Source organism: the organism of the source record quoted next, unplaced genomic scaffold, assembly GCF_019419815.1.
Source record: "Pyrus x bretschneideri cultivar Hongxiangsu unplaced genomic scaffold, Pyrus_bretschneideri_v1 Contig30, whole genome shotgun sequence".
Lineage (NCBI taxonomy): Eukaryota > Viridiplantae > Streptophyta > Magnoliopsida > Rosales > Rosaceae > Pyrus > Pyrus x bretschneideri.
In genome coordinates, this window is record NW_025999613.1 from 1,065,559 (window position 1) to 1,080,375 (window position 14,817).

General features: G+C 35.1%; 2 protein-coding genes and 1 pseudogene across 2 annotated transcripts; 1 reads left to right on the forward strand and 2 right to left on the reverse strand.

Annotated features, from left to right (window-relative positions):
- Positions 1-301: 301 nt before the first annotated feature.
- Positions 302-2,123, reverse strand: LOC125479927 (glycine, alanine and asparagine-rich protein-like). The gene is made up of 2 exons (XM_048590092.1): positions 2,018-2,123; positions 302-519 (listed from the first exon to the last, which is right to left on the reverse strand). Exons 1-2 carry the CDS (start codon positions 2,121-2,123, stop codon positions 302-304), a joined length of 324 nt encoding a protein of 107 aa, XP_048446049.1.
- LOC125479912 lies at positions 2,113-3,170 on the forward strand (annotated as a pseudogene).
- Positions 3,171-9,332: 6,162 nt separating this feature from the next.
- On the reverse strand, positions 9,333-14,767 carry LOC125479954. Its single transcript, XM_048590135.1, has 8 exons — positions 14,498-14,767; positions 14,381-14,402; positions 11,959-12,015; positions 11,783-11,864; positions 10,309-10,404; positions 10,061-10,185; positions 9,958-9,976; positions 9,333-9,842 (listed from the first exon to the last, which is right to left on the reverse strand). The coding sequence occupies exons 1-8, from the start codon at positions 14,595-14,597 to the stop codon at positions 9,552-9,554; spliced, it is 792 nt and encodes a 263-aa protein (XP_048446092.1). The 5' UTR covers positions 14,598-14,767; the 3' UTR covers positions 9,333-9,551.
- Between the last annotated feature and the right edge of the window lie 50 nt (positions 14,768-14,817).

A 14,817-nucleotide genomic window follows, 5' to 3' on the forward strand; every position in this document is an offset into this window, starting at 1 on the left:
ATAATTTTAATAATATTTTAAATAAAAATTTAATTTCTATTGGTTGATAATTATTATGACTCTAAATTAGAGAGAATGGTTGAAATTTTTTTTATAGGGAGCTCCTAAAATTACTTTCTATTTTTTTTTAGCTAAAATTTCATTTGAAAATAGAGAGTATGACTGGAGATGGTCTTACAAGTGACGAGAAATAACCACTAAAGAATAAATTTCATGGAACTGCCTCCTTCAAACAGCAAGATTTGTGACTCGTGTGTAAATCATAAAGCAAAGTGACCACCACCACCTATGACTACAAACCCTAACCTCTTACACCACCATTGTCATTACCACTACCATTGTTGCCACCACCACCATTACAACCACCACCACAACCATACTCGCCACCACTACCACTACAACCACAATTGCCACTACTATCGTTGCTAACGTTGCCAACCCCACCACCATCACCACCAAAAACACAACCGCCACCATTGCCACCATCAACATCGTTGTTGTCCGTACCACCATTATTACCTATGCAACACAACCACCATACCCTTTATTGGCACCACCACCATCACAACTATTGTCCTTGCCACCATTATCGAAGTCATCACCTAGACTATCATGTCCCTTTTTGTCCTTATACAATTATATTTGTTACACTAAAATTTACCAAATGCTATTACATTGCTTTTCGTACTCACAACAGTTTTAAAAATATAGTTTATTAAACGCTCAATTTGCAGCTGATTATTCTTAAAGTAAAGCAAAAGCAATTTAAAAAATAATAAATAAATAAATAAATAAGCACAGCAATTCCAAAATGGTCCTTAGAGGTTCTATAAGTATGATATTTAATCTTTCTAATATAAATTATAATAGCACATTGTTGATATAGAACTCGACTAATTCAATTCACTAGAAAATTAACTTTAAAGACAACTTTTATTTTGTTTTTGTTTTTGGTTTTTTTTTTTTTTTTTTTTTTTTTGCCTAAACACCAAGGTTTTAAAAGACGTTAGGCGCTAGTTGGATGGCAGGACAAGGCCTAACGCCTAGGCGGTTAGGCAGGGCCTAGACGGATTTAAGTAAATTTATTATATATTGTATAAATAAGTGCCCATTTATTCTTAAAAAATACGTAACACATAAATTGCAAATAAAATGATATGTAGATTATAAAGTATTAGAACATATTGAAAACATGGGGAACAAGCATATAATAAGTATTCATCCAAGTATTCAACAAGTCTCTAACAAATTATAGAAAAAGTCTAAAATGCAAAATGAAAGTTATTAATTTTCTGTCAAAGTGGAGTTGTGACCTAGGCGGGTACCTAGGCCGGTCTAGGCGGGCGCCTAAGTGGGCTAGGTGAATGCCTAAGCCAATCCAGAAGCCATTTCATAATTTGGAAATGCTTAGGGATTAATCGGGACGGTAGCTAACCACTTAGCGCCTAAGCGAGGAACTAAGCGACGTTAGGCGGAAATTTTTAGAACTGTGAAAAACACAAAGAAGTTGTTGGTCCCACTATTTGGGAGAGTAGAATTAAACAAAACAAAATATAGGATGGATATATTATAGTACAATAAAACCTCTATAAAGTTATACAGTTGCAACCAAACTAATTTTCTATCTTTAAGGAGGTTATTACTTAATTGAGGTGTAGCTAAAAGAAAATAATGTATTGACTTATTTTTTCTTAATGAAGTTATATTTCTAAATAGGATTCCTTGGGATCAAAAAGAAAAAGAATTTCTTGGGCACCTATACATAACTGAAATATTATTTATTGAAAATTATTTACTTAAAAAAGATCAGTCGCATGTACGTGCAAAAATACTAGTAGATTATATAAACCCAAATGTTTTAGTTTTCATATTTCTTCATCTCATGTAAACAACTCCAGTTCCATTTTTTTCACCCTAATGAGAAATGGATTAATTAAAGAGAGGTGAAAATAAAAGGCCAAAAATCTATTTTAACGTATACTATACGTACAAAACAGGCCCTTATAAATGTGAATACAATACACTTTGGTAGCGTGTTGAAGGGCATTAATGCCATTATACACATCGTCAACTCTCTCAATCCTCATCCATGGCCATATAAGCCATCCTCCTCCACTCTCCATGCCCCCTCTCTCACTCTTCCCCTCCCTTCCTCTCTCTTTCTCTCTCTAGAGAACACAGAGAAACTAAACAAAAACCCATTTAATATCTCCAAACTCCATAACCTAATCACAACCCAAAACCTCAAAGTTCGAAGCTTTTTAATGGGGTTCCCAGTTGGGTACACAGAGTTTCTGCTTCCAGAGCTCTTCATCCAAACACTCTCTCTGCTGTGTCTAATCCGAAAACTCATCTCAGCCTTCTTCTCCCTGCTGGGTCTCCAATATTTCATCGAACAGGACAATGCCTGGTCCGACCCGCCGGCCCGATTCCCGGAGCTCTACTCCGTCTCCGCGGTTCTGATCCGGGAAATCCTGCCGCTGGCAAAATTCTCGGACCTGGTGGACCCGCCGGAGTCATGTGCCGTGTGCCTGTACGAGTTCGAGGGCGAGGACGAGATACGACGGCTCACGAATTGTCGTCACGTCTTCCACAAGGGTGCGTGGACCGGTGGGTCGGGTACGACCAGAAGACGTGCCCACTGTGTCGTACGCCGTTCATATCGGAGGATATGCAGGGCGATTTCAATGAGAGGCTTTGGGCCGCTACTGGGATCCCTGATTTTTACGGTGATTATTCTCACACTAATCTTGGCTTTGAATTGTAGCACTGCAAATTCAAAGGTGTTTTACTTTCTTTTTACTTCAAAGAAAAGAAAAATTGAGAAGAGGAGTATGAAAATCGAACTCTCGATTTTGTTGCGAAAGAATCAAACTCTTGTGGTGAATGTAGTGCCTATGATTCTAACGCAGAGTTTGTAAATGTGTAAATACATGATAGTTGGATAAAAGAAAAATAAGAATTGAGTTACAAATGAGATGATCTTGTATAGTTTTTTTTTCTTTTCTTTCTTTGGTTGATAAAAAAATGAGAATTTTGGGTTTTCTATGTTGTAACTCAGATTCCAAAAAAAACAATTAGTTCTTGATTTGCAGATATTTTTTTTTTTTGTAATATTGGAAGAGATCTCAATCTTTGTTAAATGATAACATTTCGATTTTGGTACCTAAGTATTTTGAGTGATGGGTTGTTTTAACTGCTTTGGAGTATTACCTATGGTTTTGTTTTACAAGATACAATTTTGTATTTAAATTCAAATAGCGGGAGTTGTGCGAGCACACTGTACTAATTAATTGACTTAAACTTATAACTATGAGTATTAGATAAGTTAATTAATTGATATAATCCATATTTACGAGTATTATGTGAGTATTATCTTTAGTTAAATTAAAATAAACGGACTTAATTCACATTGACGAGTATTAGTAAAGTTAAAAGTGGTAAAATTGGTGTATGGTTAGTTTGGCTTTTGGCATATATTAGTAACTTGTAAGGTTGGTGATAGGGGTCATTGTTTAATTATGAAATGGAGCGTGACATTGTCAGTTGGTGGGTTCACACTGGACAAATTCTGGAAATGGAAGACATGAATGTCTATGCAAATCCTCCAAGCATTTCAAATGGGCTTTAAATCAGATGGGATCTACCAACTTGAAAAAAGGAAAGAAAGTGAAAAGATGAAAAAGAAAAAGAAAAAAAAAGAGGTGGAGATGATTTTTTATTTTTTTTTATTTTTAACAAACGATAGTATCTACACTAAAAATGAGATGGTGGGGTTAGCCACACAATGTACTAGCAATTCATCTTGGTAAGAATCAAACATAATATCATAGTATTAAATGATCACTATATATGTGCGTTTAATTATATGGGTTTTTGAACCTTAATGTCGAAAAAGATTGAAATTACATTAAAACTTGACGTTGGATTATGTATTGGTTTTAGTCCTTTGATGTGTACATTAATTCTGGTATACGACAGTTCCCACGCATACGAAATTTGATACATTTGAATGAGAGGTCTCCTGCATACGAAAGAGTTGTCACTTGTACTCAATTTTTTTTTTCTGTTTTATTAGGGATGGGTGGATGTGAACTACACTTGTCAGCATATACGAGAAAGATGGAAGATTTAATATGTTCATATGCCTACTAATAGAAAAAAAATCTAGGTTTCCCTGAAATCTTCTCTTTTTCTGCCCTTTTCTTTCGAAACACGTCAAGCATCAATGGCCCGCCAGCCTCAGATTAATTTATGAAATGCTTTCGTGCAATATACATGCAGTGAAATAGTTTATGGGGGCTTGCAACAAACTTTGCCGGCACCAAGAAATATGGTTTTATGAAGAACAAGATGATTAAACAAACGTATGATGATGATGATGTTGCAGCCTCCTTCCTTTCCCAAAAATATCTTGTCTCTTGTTTTGGTTTTGTCGCTGTTAATGAAATAACGTTGAAATTGAACTACAGTCCAATCAGCCAGCCATCTTTCTAGATGATGTTCATGGCAAGTCAACTAATTAAAGAGACAAATATGAATATTCCTAATACACGGTATTTTTTTTTTTTTTGACAAACGATATTATCTACACTAAAAGAAATGAAGTGTATTTAACTTCACAATAGGCTAACAATAATGTGATTAAATTCGCATTTGGCGACAATCGAACCTAATTAAGATCTCTCACTTACAAGTAAAAAAAAAACTACTAGACCGTGTAACACGCGGTATTTAGAGATACATACCTAATTTGGGATATACAACAATCGAACATAAGACCCCTCTTCTAGTTGATCCAATTCCTAAGTTTGGGATATTTCATTACGGGTTTTAGATGTACCATTAAGAATTTTATTTTCTTACAGCAAGTAAATGCATGAGAAGTTATGAATTGAACACTCATTTTGCTTTCTGTTCTCCTTCCTCTTATTAATAGATGAACGAAATCTGTAATTATTCTATCGTTTGTTAAAAAAAATATATATTTTGATCATTTTATTCATTATTCAATTGGTTTACAAATTGTTCTTTGGCAGAAAACGACACAAATTGGATATGATATGCATTCATTGGTGAGATGATTGAAAATTTGAGAGTTGGTTTTCTTGGAGTAGTGATGAAGTTGTATAATTGAAGAGGCAATGACATCTATTGACTCATAAGCCAAGGGGGCAAGGCTGGGAGAAAAAGCCACCACGTGGGGCTAGTTTTCAAACATGCAGAGCCCACATTAGGGTTTCTTAATCAAAATTGATGATATTTTATTTCTTTTTAATAAGAACGCGTAATCCTTCTAGATAAATAATTTTTGAATTTGTTAATTCAAAAGCATTTTGGTCTTTGCTTTCTTTCTTTGTTTGCGCTTTTAGGTGAACCCCACAAATATGTAGAATTTCTGATACAATATTATGACTTTCTTCGAACTACAGGTAAAACATCACCATTTTCAAATCCCTTGTTCTAGAAGAGGAGCATTCCAAACCCTTCCTAGTTGATCGTGGATGATTTTCGCATGCATATCTCACAGTTGCAGGAAACAAGTATTTCACATGTTCCCTGATTTGATTTGAGAATCATCTTAATATTATTTAGGACATGCTGTTTCAAGACTCGTATGTAGTTTAACAAACGATATTATCTACAATAAGGAAGTGAGATAGTGGGATAAATCTCACAATGGACTAAATATAATGTCTAGTTTGTATAATTAAGTTGATTGAATGATATTGATTCTATTAAAAGAAATACGGAATGGATATTTTAAATGAAATTACCTATGTGAAAATTCATAATTTTTTTTTGTGGTAAAAATTCGACAATATAAAGTTTGAATACTTTTATATTTAGAAGAAAATATTATGTTAAAAATATTGTATAATGCCTAAATTTTATTAGTAAAATTAAATGTGCGAAATTAATACCTGAATTTTGATAAATATACAGGATGCATACATATTTTTTCAAAAATACTTAAAGTATGCGTATAGTAGAATTTACAACTAGGTGAGAAATACGTACTAGTCTTCAAATCAAAGTTTTTGACACTCGAGGTTGTTGTTGACACAATTAATATATCATGGGTTGTAGGTAAGATTATCTTTTTAAAAGCATAGACAGAACTAATATTATAGTAATTTGTTCGAATTCCTCCATGGATTTACAAGAAGCTTTTAGGGAAGGGCAATAATTTTTTCTCAATTTTAACGACCAAATGATGTGTGTATGATATGATGAACATAAAAACACGTAAAGCTTAATTACAGATTAGTTACGTATTTTCTGCATTTTATCGTATCCGTACGCACGCAACCTTCTACTAAATATAAAAAAATGCAATAAACTGTATCATATTAATTAGCGTCTGATTCATGTTAATGTTAGATGGTATTTTGCAGTTTCTGGAATAAGGGGAAACCTACACGAAAACTATTAGTTGACAGATTGGCAAATGACAATAAAATCCACACGCACAAAGTTAAAATGGTCTAAAAAATGAAAAATATAATCAAAACATATAAGTACTGCTAAGATTAATTATTTAAATTAGATTATATATAGTTTAATTGTTTGGTCCAAGGAAACTTCGAGGTGGTGATGTTTTTTTTACAAGAAGTGATACAATGGTGGTATTTCACAAAAATTATAGACGCAACAGTCTTATATCAGTGACCACAACAGTCATATACCGGTGACCACATAGATCATCGTGGAAGAACGAAACCACATCAAATTATTACAGAGCGAGACCACATAAATCATCATTAAAAGATAGCTTATATGGTTTGATAGCTGCATCAGCATAAAATCATCGTCCAAGGAAATTTGAGGTGGTTGTGGTTAAGACAAAGTTTATATGGTTTAATTATTTGGTCACCATGCCACGACGTACGTCTAGTTCATACTTGAGAGATTAGATTAAGCGTAAAGCATGAGCTAAAACGATGGATATATATGATTTGATATCTGCATCAGCATCAACTAAGTCATGTGTGTGATCAAGGTTTTGAGTAAGCTCATATGGGTTGGTGGGTTAGGTTGATTTTTTAGGCTGCATACATTGTTACCTAATGATCCATTTACTTGCGGAGAAGAAGAGACGAAAAATCAAAGTCGCACTTGCATTGAGCTCGTGGTTGGCACTTGGCAACTTGACATAATTGTGAGGTTCTATTAAAGAACGCGTTGAGAAAATTTCCCTTTTAAATTTCTCCGTTTTAGTTTTATTTATTGACATAATTGATTATTTAGGATTTTAACTCATTATGTTAAACTTAGATTTAAATGTTTAGTCTCATATTGGTGAATCTTTTAAATTTTTAATCTATATAGAACCATTCTATACCCCAAAATAATCAATCCTCGTTATAAGTAAGATCAAAGTTGAATAAAATTGAGCGCATATGAATTTTTCTCTGACACATCCATCCCTTACGAAGGAACAAAATTCAACAGAAAAAAATCTCCATGCAAGTTAAATAGTAAGTTTCTAATTTTTCTATTTCTGCATAACAGACCATGTGGTTATTGAAAATAGCAAAGTAAATGGATAATTTTCTCAGCACTACAACATGCAACGATTTTCTTGAAACGGGGCGAGGTCCATGGTAGTTGTGGCAGGCTCAACTTGCGTGGAGAGGCTTGAGTCTAATTGGGGTATCATGTGCTTTGTTTGAGTTATGCGGTGCTTTGTTTGGCCATCTATGTCTACTTAATTTAGAGCATCTCAAGTGAGAGGCTCTATATAGAGCTGGAAAAGTGGTGGATATAGTCCATTGTAGAGTTCTGATGATCTTTAAGACTTTATAAAAGAATTTATCCTAATAAGGGACTATATATTTCGGGCTCTATATAGGACTATATATATTTATTTATGTAGTAATTTGAGTAAGCGATGATTTTTTTTTTTTTGTGTTAGCTTTTCTTAAGCTGATTTTTGGACGTGCTATCTTAATTTTTTTTTTTTATGGACCTTTCAACCTAAAAGTTCAAAATGTGACAAAGTTAGATTTAATCACTTATGAATTGTTCATTGGATTATATTCTCTTATCTCAATCTCATATGTTGAAAGAAACAAACCCCCACTTCACCTTCTGAAATAATTTGATTTTCCATAACACAACAATTTACCTAGCACCAATTGGTAAATTAGTATCATACAATTTTGAAAAAAAAATATTTGAAAATTTCATCCACCAATGCCCATGAACATTAAATCAATTTGAAATTTAAATTCTTATGGAATTTAAAACAATCATTAACTAGCCAAATTGCAAGAAAATAATTGAGAAAAAAGAATTAAAAAATAATAATAAAAGGAGAGTATAAGTGTATTTGCAATTGAAGAGAGAGTGATTGAATTTTGCTCATATGGGTTGCTACTTTTTTTGTGGGACCCACTGTTTTTTGGGGCTAGATGTAGCCTGATTTTATGCTATCTAAGAAAGGAAGTTGCTAGCCCCAGTGGTGGATCTAGCCCCATTTTCTGGGTCATTGAGGATGAAATTTCTCGCTAAAGCTTGAAATGTAGTAGCCTCATGAAGGATAGAGCCCCAATTGGGGATGCTCTTACAACTTGTTTTTATGTATATCTCTTATAACATTTTCTTCTATACGATGAAGATTGTGTTTGACAAGAGAAAAATGCAACAATTTAAACCACCCATTTGTAGGTCTTAAATTACAGTAGTCAACAATAACAGCATTGGGATGGGCGGATTGAGAAATGAAATGCTTGCATATAGATTTATGCTCTACATATTTTGATAAGGGTGTGATATCCACACACACACCCCTTATTAATTTATATCATTTGATATTCTTAATTCATTTAATATGACGACAAAAAATTAAAAGAGAGTGAGAACTAAAAAACATGTTTGTGGATAGCACACCCCATTTTGATATTCTGACCATAAATGCTCACATGCACGCGAACGTGTGGTTTGCACATGACCTGTATTGGCAGCGTATCCCATCTTATTAATTTTATAATAACAATACACTATAGTATTAATATGATAGAGATACCTTGTCAATACATTGTCTACCCAGGTCATGCATAAACCATGCACAAAACCAAGTATGAAGGGGAGCAAACACCTGATCTATGACTATGTAACGAAAACCCTAAAAAGAAAGGAAAAGGGTTTAGTAAGCCAACACTCGAATACTCGATAATCGGATTCAGACTCCTTGTTTTGATTCCAATTACGAATAGGTAAACACGCCATAGGTGACAGATGATTTTAGTCTTACAAATCCACCCAAACAACCATGAGAAAGCAAATATGAGAGAGAGACGACAAGATGCTCGCATTTTTATAGAGGGTGAGGAAGTTTGAAGTTTTATATCATAAAAAGCAAAGCACAAAGTTACTGCATACATCAGTAAACCCTCTTGCAAGTAATATTTAAGAAGAGCAAGGTCGAAGATACACAAGTTGGAACTTCAAAGACAATACTTGCAAACCAACACGTAACACGATTGAACAAAACGGCCACCAGAGACTGTAATTGGATGCATAAATCTGTTCAAAATCAGCTAGAATTAATGGCCGGAAGGTGGATAACCGCTAGGTGGATAGCCGCTTGGAGGATAACCGGCTGGCGGGTAGCCTTGAGCTTGTGGAGCTGGTGGGTAGCCTTGAGCTTGTGGAGCAGGTGGATAACCATAGGGCTGACCGTAAGCTGGTTGAGCTGGATATGCTGGTTGAGGTGGATATCCAACTGTGGGAGGAACTTGCTGATCAATGCGAGACATCTGCTGAAACTGAGGAACTGCCATCGGTTGCGGTCCAAACTTGCCATCTCGTTTGTCCATTTCAATCTTGTGCTGTGTCTGCAAAATTAAAAAGTCGGGAGTCAACAGCAAATGAAGTTCATCTAACTTTCGTTCTAGTTTCGCATTTGGGAATTCTTAAGATGAATTCCGAGAGAAAAAACAACTTGCTTACCTGCATACATGCACAGACCCTGCACAAGAAAGCAAATGCAAAATTAGTAACCACGAATCAACGTTGGTTGAGAATGTTCAATGGGTAAAAGAAAAGAACTTACGTGCAGTACACCAAGTCAGCCAAACAATTCAACAACTGAGATGCCTCTGAGATTTCTTCACTTCCAACAATCATCGCAACTATGGAGAAAATACACGCAAGTTGTTGTAGGCAGAACATGAAACCCTGTTAACAAGAGGAAGCATAACTAACAGTTGAATAGAACATTACATTAAATTGGAAACCACAATCGAGCTCTGCTATAAAGATTTTATAAACTAGAATACGGTGTTGCAAGAGAGAGATTACAATGATGCAATTATCACACTGTGTTGTCTGTATATTGAATTCATCTTGCAACAGAAAGCGGGTTGAGGCCACCGAATTCCCAAAACACAGGAAAACCTGGAATGTCAAGCGTAGGATGAAAATTAGAAACTACAGGAAGCGAATCTCTGTGCAGCTTCAGCTTATAGTAACAAAATAATGGCAAGCATGCAACTGACCCTAAACAAGATTGTTTGCGAACACAAAAGAAAGAAAGAGTAAAACGCCTATACAAGTCCTTTGCAGTCTATCCTCTAAAAATTCAACCCCTAAAGCAAATTTGACCTTCAATTACTCTTGTCGTATAATTGATTATTTATGGAAAACTACATGAACTGAAAGCACTACTTAATTGGCCATAAATTACACTACGCTAGAGCCACATTTGAGCAAAGTCATTATATTTATGACCCATGAAATTCAGATAACATATGGATTGGTTTGTTTGTATAGCATTGAACAAGTGAACCAGATTCTGATCAGGATATTGAAAACATCAGGCGCCAAGATACTGCATTGGAACCAAATTTGAGCACCTTGTTATGTATCTGTTTTTTGTACTAATTTCTTATTCTATCATATGATTCTATGTTTCTGGAGCTTAATTAGCCAAACCACATGCACCAAGAGATCTATCAGGTGATGGGATAACAACAGTTTGCTTAGGAAAACAATCAAGGATCTCTAAAAGCCAAAGATTAAACGCATTGGAACACTTCAGTCAAGGTCTTCCCAGTCCAAAGGGAAACGCCCTTGGCAATTAAAAATACAAAAACAGTTCGTCAATTGACATAATTGTTAAATAAAATTTGGATTCAGTCAATTGTTGGAGGTCACTTAAGAGTTAAGGTGTTATTAAGAGCCAATGTATGTGGGATTTTAGAGACTTTATGCTTTTTGAATTTTTTTAAGAGCTTCTACTAGTTAAGAGTAGTATTTCTAGGTCTCGGAAATAAACATAGCAAGGTGTTGTTCAAGGTTTGGTGTGGTTTCATTGATATCTCCTTCTGTACTTCCTCTTTTTTTTTTTTTTCTCTTGCTTATTCTTCTCTCTGCCTATGAATTCTCAAACGTTAAAAAAAAAAAAAAAAACCCTCTTTTTCTCTATACTTCTGCTGATTACTAATACAAACTTTAAGCCTTTTAGCTTGCATGGGATGCAACTAAAATCAAACCATTTTCAGATGCACAAATTTTAGCAGACAAATTCGTTGGGCGACATGGGGATTCCTAGCAGGATTTTCGGACTACCAGAAATACTTAACTAATAGATGATTAGCTATCAATCTGTCCTTTCAATATAAAAGGCATGAAAATAAGATAGTAAGAAACAACCAAGAATGTGGTGAAATCTACTAGAAATAAGGACAAAATTATGCCACAAAAGGCATATAGATGTTAAACCAAGGATTTGAAGAAGGTTACATAAACCATAGTAATTACATTCATTGTATACCTCAGTTGCCAGGCAGAATTCAGGACATTTACTTTCCCCACACCTACCGCTACAAGGCATATAACCAGCACAGCATACATATCTATGACAAACAAAAGCGCAATTATCACTGTATTCAAAACACAGGGTCACATAGTTCAGATTAGGGTTCAAGCAAAATCAAAAGTACAAATCACCTTGACATGTCATTATAAAGTGCTCGTTTCCGGAGCAAGTATGAAGCACATGGTGCACTGAAGGGAAACAAAAGTCAATCAATATCACCACAATGGGAGGAAAACTCAATACCTGATGATCAAATAGTTAATTCATGCACGGGTAAAATTAAAAGTGCGGTTCGAAGTTAGCAACCCAAATAAAATGGACAATGTATAACTAAAAAGGCCCTGCAATATGCATCAAAGCTTACTTGAAATCTAAGCATCCCCTTTCAGTTCATATGATGGAATTCAATCTATTGGGGGTTGCTAATTACTCTACTCTTGTTCATAGCCTCTATCTGGTGCAAAAGAACTTGAGCCACACTATATGTTATAACGATTAACAAGTATTAAAGGAGGGAAAATTTATGATCAAGTTGCGCAATTTTCATCTTGACTGCCACCACTATCGTACACTCTGATGGTTTTGTTCTTAATTTCTCTTTCTTTTTGACAAGTAAACGAAATCTACCCGGAAACAAAAAATAAAAATAGTTAGTTAATGGTATTTCCTTCCATTGCATTGAGAAATCCAGAAAGGAAAAAAAAAAAAAAAAAAAAAATTCAAAGCAGCATCCATTGACACATTGAGTGCACAAAAAAATAGTTTGTTACCTAAAATCAAGTAGGGTTATTTTATCCACACCCCACATTTTGTTGACTACACTCACATAGTAATAAATCCTACATCTACTTTTTAAATTAAAATTTATCTCAGTAGATGTTGGGTTTTTTCAGCCCATGATAAGTTATATACCACTCAAAGAGTTAGAGTGAGAGAATATTGTGAGGGCAAACTGTGTGCTAGATAAAAAAGAGTGATAAGAGTGCATTTCTTGTTCTTGTTCTTTCAGGTTTTTCACAAGTCTTAATCCTAAAGGCTTGGCAAGATTATCCATTGTACTGATTATCGAAATAGTGAAAGATTGTTATTGTTGCTCTGTGGACCTAGGCACATATAGCCAAACCACGTTAATTTTAGCGTTGTTTATCTTGATTATTTTGTTTTCGATTTCCCGAGTTTGTTTTGTCTTTCCCATTCTTAAACTCGATATTCACAACAAGTGGTATCAGAGCCTGATCTGGCTGATATCCGTTTAGAATGGAAGGTGTGACTAGCACTATGATGAAACTCACCCGCTCCAACTGAGTTACATGGAAATCAAGAATAGAGGACATGCTTTATTGTAAAGGTCTCCATGAGGCAATTGAAGGTGTTAAGAGCAAGCTAGCAAGATGTTTGATGCCGATTGGAACAAGATGCAGAAGAGCGATAGTTTCTCACAAAGAAGTCTATAATTGCTTTTGCAATGAGATGAGAGTTCTGATCATGAGAGGCTGGTCAAGGGAAATCTAATATGGAGGAGCTTGGTCAAATAGGAGTTCGATTAGGGAGTCTGATCATGGGTAGTTCAATTAGGGGGAGCCTGGTTACGAGAAGTTCAAATTGGAGTTTGATCAAGATCTTTGCCAATGAAGATGAGAGTTCTGGTCAGCGGGAGTCTGGTCAAGAGAATTCTAGTCCCGAGGAACATAGATTATATTCAAAACCCACTAAATGGGTATATCATAGTCAACATTAATATTTGTTACCTTAAAATCGAAATTTCAAAAATAGATTATACAATATGAAACACAATGATTAAATGGGTACTGGATTGAATCGAAAATGAACCCAAATTGAAATGATATCAAGAGAACAATATTCTAACAAAAGAGAGGGTTAATATTTCATATAAGGTTTCAAAGAGCTTGTTTTTGTATGTGTTTTCCTCATGCACCGATTCTCGACTCGTAAAGCTTCTAGTTCTTCTTTGGGTTTGGAGGTGATGGCACGATGACGGTGGTGGTGACCATTAATTGGCAGAGGCTATGCTTACATGATCTTCTATTGATTTTGGAGACAAAGTAAATTCTAGTTAATTTAATAGATTTTAACTGGGGCTTATCATATGTTACATTTTCAATAGATCGCGTACTTGTTTGGCATGATCAAAAGGGTTGAAACTACTTTGGAATGACACTAAAGGATTTGGGGGTTTTAAATACTTAATCCTAAAAACAATCAATCAAGTATTCAGTTTCTAATTTTAATCCAGAGAAATAAATGGGCTAGGGAAACAAAATTGGTAAACTATATGACATAGTTGTTGATGATTGGATTTTTACTTAAATATTAATTAACGTGCTTATTTTCTATTGATAACATATCAATTGATCTGCAAATTTGGCCTGAAAAGATTGTCTACCTAGCATTCATCGAGATTTAAATTATAGAAATGAAGTCAACGAGTGTCAGACCAAGTCAACGAGGAAAACATGAACAGAAATTGCAAAATCGGCAGGGAAATCAGATCTACTAACAAGCAAAGCAATCAGATCGACGGAGAGAACTCACCAGAACGCCGCAAAGCAGCAATCTGCAACGACAAACATTCACAGTCCCATATCAGACACTAAACCGGTCGAATTTATAGAGAGAGAAAGAAAGAGAGAGAGGGAGAGAGAGTAATACAGCGAGTGTCGGCCTGAATGGTGCCCATGAGGTCGGAGTGCCAGAGATTCCGGTAGTTCTGTCGGACCTGCATCTTGTCCATGTACTCCTGCGACGGCATGGCTGCTGCTGCTGCTCTTCCGTACAGACCTGACTCAGAGAATCGGCGAGGAAGAAGAAGAGGAGGGAGTGGCAGATAAACGGAGGGATCTGGGAAAAAGCAAGGAGCCAATGAAAGGATTGGAAAAATTAGAGAATATGAAGTCTTTGGGGCAGACTTTTATTCCGTTTTAAGAAATGAATGGGACGAGGACAAAGTAAAAGTAGCAATAGAGATTGTA